This window comes from Phoenix dactylifera, unplaced genomic scaffold (genome assembly GCF_009389715.1).
Source record: "Phoenix dactylifera cultivar Barhee BC4 unplaced genomic scaffold, palm_55x_up_171113_PBpolish2nd_filt_p 000523F, whole genome shotgun sequence".
In the NCBI taxonomy this organism is placed as follows: domain Eukaryota; kingdom Viridiplantae; phylum Streptophyta; class Magnoliopsida; order Arecales; family Arecaceae; genus Phoenix; species Phoenix dactylifera.
In genome coordinates this window covers 277,617-283,616 of record NW_024067934.1, presented here as the reverse complement: position 1 = coordinate 283,616, position 6,000 = coordinate 277,617, and the positions used below count along the sequence as shown (strand labels likewise).

The 6,000-nt window shown below is 39.9% G+C and overlaps 1 protein-coding gene across 1 annotated transcript in view; it reads left to right on the top strand.

Moving 5' to 3' along the window:
* Positions 1 to 1,818: 1,818 nt before the first annotated feature.
* Positions 1,819 to 6,000, top strand: part of LOC113461395 (alpha-L-arabinofuranosidase 1-like) — a 38,827-nt gene continuing 34,645 nt past the window's right edge. The window contains exons 1-3 of the mRNA XM_039119296.1: positions 1,819 to 1,962; positions 2,843 to 3,023; positions 3,742 to 3,796. Coding sequence (XP_038975224.1) covers positions 2,991 to 3,023; positions 3,742 to 3,796 — 88 coding nt within the window. The 5' untranslated portion in view covers positions 1,819 to 1,962; positions 2,843 to 2,990. The remainder of the gene's footprint in view (positions 1,963 to 2,842; positions 3,024 to 3,741; positions 3,797 to 6,000) is intronic.

Here is a 6,000-nt window from a genome sequence, read left to right as displayed (position 1 = left end):
ACCCGTGAGGCGGTGAAACTCTGACGGAAATGCAAGAAGAAAATGGTTACAGAGGCTCGATCATAGTCTCTCTCTCTAAGCTCCCGAGCACAAAAGATTGAAATGGGGGAGATGCACCAGTCTCCTGCCTTTTTTAAAGCCCCAAACAACCTAGATAGGCATGGCGGTTCACCTATCCTAATCGATCCTCACCATATGTCGCTCGAATGTTCGCTCCCTGATGGTCACTCGGATCGCCATCGGCCTCCAATGTCTAATCATTGCGCCGATATTCCCACCACAAACAATAATGCTTCAAAAGGCGTAGACGCCAGCATGTCCTTCATAAATGCAATATCTAGAAGATTTCTCTTTGTAGCAAAATCGAAGGAATAGCTATGGCGGCACGATTTCATAGTTAGATTCGGTTTCAGAAATCATCTTAGCTGGTCAAACTCACTGGCAAACCTACTTTCATTGCCTAAGCCAACAAAATAGCTCGACCTCAAAAGTAGGGGGCAAATGATATGCCTAGAAACCGACTACAGTCGACGTGGCAGACCGATTAACCAGAGCTCAACATCAAGCCCCCAATCAACTAGCTAAAGCTCGCCACATGGCTAGTCTAGAGGCACACGAAGAGTTCTTTGAATTTCAAAATCTCTCCATCGCTGGTGACACCTCAGCCATGATTGCAAGTGATTTCTTTAATCACACGGGCGAGATGCATAGAGCGTGATGTGTGAGCGAAACAGCCGCATGCGACCTTGGGGATGTGGGATGGGTTGCCAAAGACGGTTGATCTGTATGTCCTAATCCCTCAGTGATGGGCACTGATCCTCACCTTTACAAATTAATGCCGAAGATTTTTCAGGTAAGTGCTCTCAAGCTCTAATATGTCCTTGTATCGTTACTCTGTTCCTCTCACAATATCTCCACTATTTTCTAAGAGTCTATTTGGCTTAGGCATCGGAGGATCCCTACCAAATACTCTTTATCTTTGCTATTTTAGATCACATTCGCCATTAGAGCAAAACTCTAAGCATGGTTTTTTTTTCCCAATACCATCAGCGTCGTTCCCATCCGAGTATATTGCTGCTTGATTAAATGGATTAGCAACAATCTGTAGAAGAAATTTTATGCTATTTCTGAAAATCTATATTGACTCTTGAAGATGGTGAAGCGACTCTCGACGGCGAGTAGATCACGGGGAAGATGGCGATGCCTTCTCTCTCTCCTTCGCGCTCTCAAAGGTACGGCAGCTAATCAGACGGTGGAGCGTGCCTCCTTTGTCCTAGTAGAGGATCCACCGAAAAATTTTCATAGTGGAGGAAATCAGCTGTACACTCCAAACTTCAAGGTATGGCCAACCTGCCATTGCAAAACGAAAACGTGGCAAAATAGCTCAGGCTGCAATTAATTCAGCTTTATAACAAATGTCCGTGCGAACAGAGAATCGAAGGAATATGATCTTTCGTACAACAGATATTACATTTAATCCACCCACCCGAAAGTCATCCAGAGTTACGAAACTTATCCCGCTTGACGTGTACCTCTATTGGAGATTGAGACGTGCCACCAGAATAAAATCTTACACCTGTCCTTCCAATCATTCTTTCATTTTTTTTTTATCCAAAATGACCACTGGGCGGAGCTCGGACTCTCGCAATCTCAACCGTCCACTAGATGATCTCTCATCAATTCGACAGTCCTGATCGGCAAGATAACGTTCAAGGCTATATATGATATCTATCCTGTCAGGAACTCACACGGAACCGCTTTTTAAATTTTCCTTCCGCGAGCGAAGTACAGTGTACCGCAATAAAAGCACAGTGGAGTTTGGCCTGCAAACAAGGGAACGAGGAGTGAAGAATCCGCGTGCCGGCGCTTGATCGGAAGCCGTCGGATGCTGATCGGACGGGCGAGATCTCGGCGATCGTTATGACAGCGACTCCCTGACAGCAGCACGAAGAACGTCTGTTGGTACTCTCTACAAACCCTATAACTCATGCTTTAGTACTGGTGATCCCGATCAGCTCTCGCGGGGTTTGTATCCAACTTGATTAGAGCTTGAACTTTCGTTTTGTTTCGGCGAATTGAATCGTCTTTTAGGCATAAAATTGACTGGAAACCTGGTAATCTTATTGCCTTTTTGTTTGCGCCTTTTCTATTGATAGTTTCCAGGGGACTATTCTGTTTGGTTTCTCTTCTGTATGATAATGGAAAAGAAATTTCTGTGTCTCAAAGTTTTTTCTGCAATTCATAGGTTCATTTGACTGACCTTCTTTTTAGTTTTGTTGCATCAGTTTCTTGAGCTTTGCAGAATGATAGATTGATTGTATGATATTCTAATGCCAAAAAAATAGAGATTCTTTTCTTCTCAGTTGGTCTTTTCTTTTGCCGATCTTTCAGAGTTTTTTTTGGGCACTATTTTTTACTGATCTTGGCTTTGCCATCCAGACTAGATGTAGGATAGTGTATTAGTGTCAGATCATATTTTATACTAGTTTCAAAGAAAAGACAGTTAAGGATACTGTTTCTGGCTACCAATTGTTATTATTGCTTTTCTCTTTTATTCAACCAACTTGGAATTTTAAGTTGGATCAAAAATATTGATAAATGTAGTTTTTTAATGAGAATGACTCCCTACTGGAAACACATTCACCATAAATAACACATTCCATGCAGTTTTACCTGATATGGCATCAATATCAATTTTTACACAGAACTAGATTTATTCCTGCTGATCTGGGGTGACTAGGTTTCTGTGGATTGCATTCCTTTTATTGATTGTTCATCATGTCTGAATTTCGCCTGTTTACAAAGTGCATTAATACTTTGTGGGGATTGGATTCTCTGCAAGGGAAGTGAGTCTCCGAGAAGTTTATTTCAGTGCTCTGTTTCATGTCCTGTTCCTGCTATGTGCTTCATGCCAAAGTTTTGCTTATGGGTTCGAGGCAAACAAGACAGCGCTTCTTCTTGTAGATGCTTCACCAGAATTGGGACGTCAAATGCCTGAGAACATGTTTGGTATCTTTTTTGAGGTGAATCATATGCTTTCATCTTTGTATATTTAAGAAGCATCATGAAATCATAAATTCTAATAAATTCTGGAAATGGTATAATTGACATCCAGCCACCCTTAGAGATTGGCCTTTTCGATTGAAGCTGTCCTAAAGGATACTAAATAGATTTACCATGCTGCTGACATGTGAAGCTCTCGATTGATTGCTTTGCTTCAACTCTTTCGTCGTTATTCAATTGCAACCAAGCAGACCACTTTATGCGAATGCAGATTTATTTTTTAATGGTTAATTGTTCCTTCTTTACTTATCTTCTTTTTATAATAATGTTTTGTTAGCTCCTTTCATATCTGCTTGTAATCAATGTGACATTTGCCTAAAAAAAAAAAATTCATACCAATGTCTATGACTAATTTTAAGGAATTCTTTTCTTGCTACCTCCTCATGACAAGCAAAACTTGAGTTTATGAGAAATGCTTCTATGTTGCACTTGTATTTATATCGATCAGTGGGCTGTTACATTTTCTGGTCTGCGGTTGAGTTATATTGTTTCTTTTTTATCAACAATAACCTAATGATGTTTACTTTTCCAGTCTTTTGATTTTGTCCAAGTCGAGAATAGTTTCAAATAGCTACCACCTCAAAAGAATTTTTATTTTGATCATTTTGACTTTTTATCCTTGCTGAAGTTTAGGTCAAAGTGTAATTACTAGATATTCACTTGTAATTCCATCTATAGGAGATCAACCATGCTGGAGCCGGTGGATTATGGGCAGAGCTTGTAAGTAATAGAGGTAAGTTGAACATCTGCCATCCATAATGCCAAATTACCGTGTTTCTCACAGTTTGCTTAGCTTTTTATTGCCATCAATTTTGCCATTGGTGATATACTTATCATTCCTAAATTTGAACTTTAACAAGGAACAAAAAGAGAGAAAAGTGAAAACTCATACTACATAGCTTCTTATTTGTACTCATGCACTATATTGATGAATAAAATGTAAGGCAGGTGTCTACAGAGTTCGTAGAAACAGGTGGTGACATTCAGTAGACTCTTAAATGCTGATTGTATTCTTCTTTTACAGCCTAAGGAGTAGGTAATCAAAGGGAAGGAAAACTGAAAATCAAGGGTTTAAACCTCGGTCCTAGACCTCATCTTGATTTGTTTTTGGGAAGGTGTGCTACCAGGATGGGGCAATACAGTCAGGATGGACTTGGCAATCGGCAACAAGAATCAAAAAGGAAAAACCGGTATCCTGTTCTGCCCCAATTGTCCCTGTTTGCCTCTGTTGCCCAAGGTGACAACCCAAGGAAAGGAGGAGGGGGTGGGGGTGAATTAGTTTTTCTAAAATTTATGATCCTAAACTTTCTTGTAGATATGTGCACAATTTAACCTATGTGAAAGGTGTAAATGCAGTGGAAGCGAATTAATATAAACTCGAGGCAATCTCAAGTAAACAAGCAAGAAATTAAACCAGAGCAACTACATAATGCAAGAAGGTAAGTAAAGTAAGGTGCACAAAAGAATATAATCCAAACACCAACAAATATAGTAGTTTGGTGCACTCCAAGGCACCTACGTCCACTTCCCAAAAATCTTCTTGAAAATTTACTATAATCCCGCAGATTACAGCTGAATTGTTTTGCCGGGCTCGCAATCCAAAAACCCACACCGTTAGTTTTCCAGGCTCACCAACAAAATCCTAACCGTTGGTTTTTCTAGGCTCACCAACAAAACTCTAACCGTTGGTTTTCCAGGCTCACCAACAACCCTTACAAAAAGAATAAATAGTTCAGAAATTTAAAGCTCTTTAAATGAGCAAACAAAACTATTATGCTCTAAAGAGGAAGAAAAAGAATGATGTCACTTGAAAGTGCTTTGCTTTTCTTCCTTGCTGAGATTGCTTTACGCTTTAATGGATTGGTTGAGTTCTTGAATGCACTTGGAATATCTGCTCAATACTCTTCTTTTTGGCCTTGACTGAAGCAATGAATAAACTCTTGGTTTGCAAGCTTTCTCTCTTGAATGCACACTTAATATTCCAACCTTCTTTTTCTTCAGATGAATAGTGGCTCTTAAATACCTCTCCAACCTCTAAATATCTGTTACTAGCTGTTGGATTGAAGAAAATAGCCAGTTTATAGCCGTTGGAGCCTTCAAAAAAGCTTCTGCGCAACTAGACGTTAGGCTGTTAGACGAGTTGGGGTCGACTCGAGCAGATCTAGGGTCGGCTCGATCAGTGGTTATAGAAGAACAAGTTTTTTGTCATGACTGGTAGGGTCGACTCGAACTTCTAGTAGGGTCGACTCGAACTTCTGGTAGGGTCGACTCGAATCCATGCCAGTGTTCAAGGTGTGTCGGGGTCGGCTCCAAACTTTCTGGGATCCACTCGAAAGCTGTGCCAAGTGCCAAATCGTGCCATGGTTGGCTTCAGAAACTCTTGGGTCGACTCTAACACAGATTCTTTGCCTCTTTAAGTTAGATTTGCACTTATAACTGAACTTCTTAAACTAGAACCATAACAAATCATTTCTTTTCACTTAGGATCCTTGGCACATGAATTTTTCATCTCTTTAATCTTGGAAAAGATAGAATTACACTACAACCAAGGGAACTTGACTCTTAAGTCTATCAATCTGAAATTTAGGCCTTCCCTCAAGTTCATCCAATGATTTTACCTTTTGTTGAGTTTTTGCAAATTCTTCTAATTGAACAACAAAGCTTATCAAGAATATTTTAATTCTTTCTTCCTTAAACACTTATATACTGTTGGGATAAACTGTCCCTGAAAAATTAAAATCTAAACTATTCTATTTCAACAAATAATAGGCAGAAATAGGCTTAAAGAAAATAAATAGAGAAAGCGAAAAAATGGAACCCGAGTGCTGAGGCGTGGTATGTTGGTTACTTTTCTTGAAGTAGATTTCGTTGTCTTACAGTGCACTAGGCTTGGATGGCGTTCTACTCCTGAGATACAACAGCCTCTCGCAATGTTCC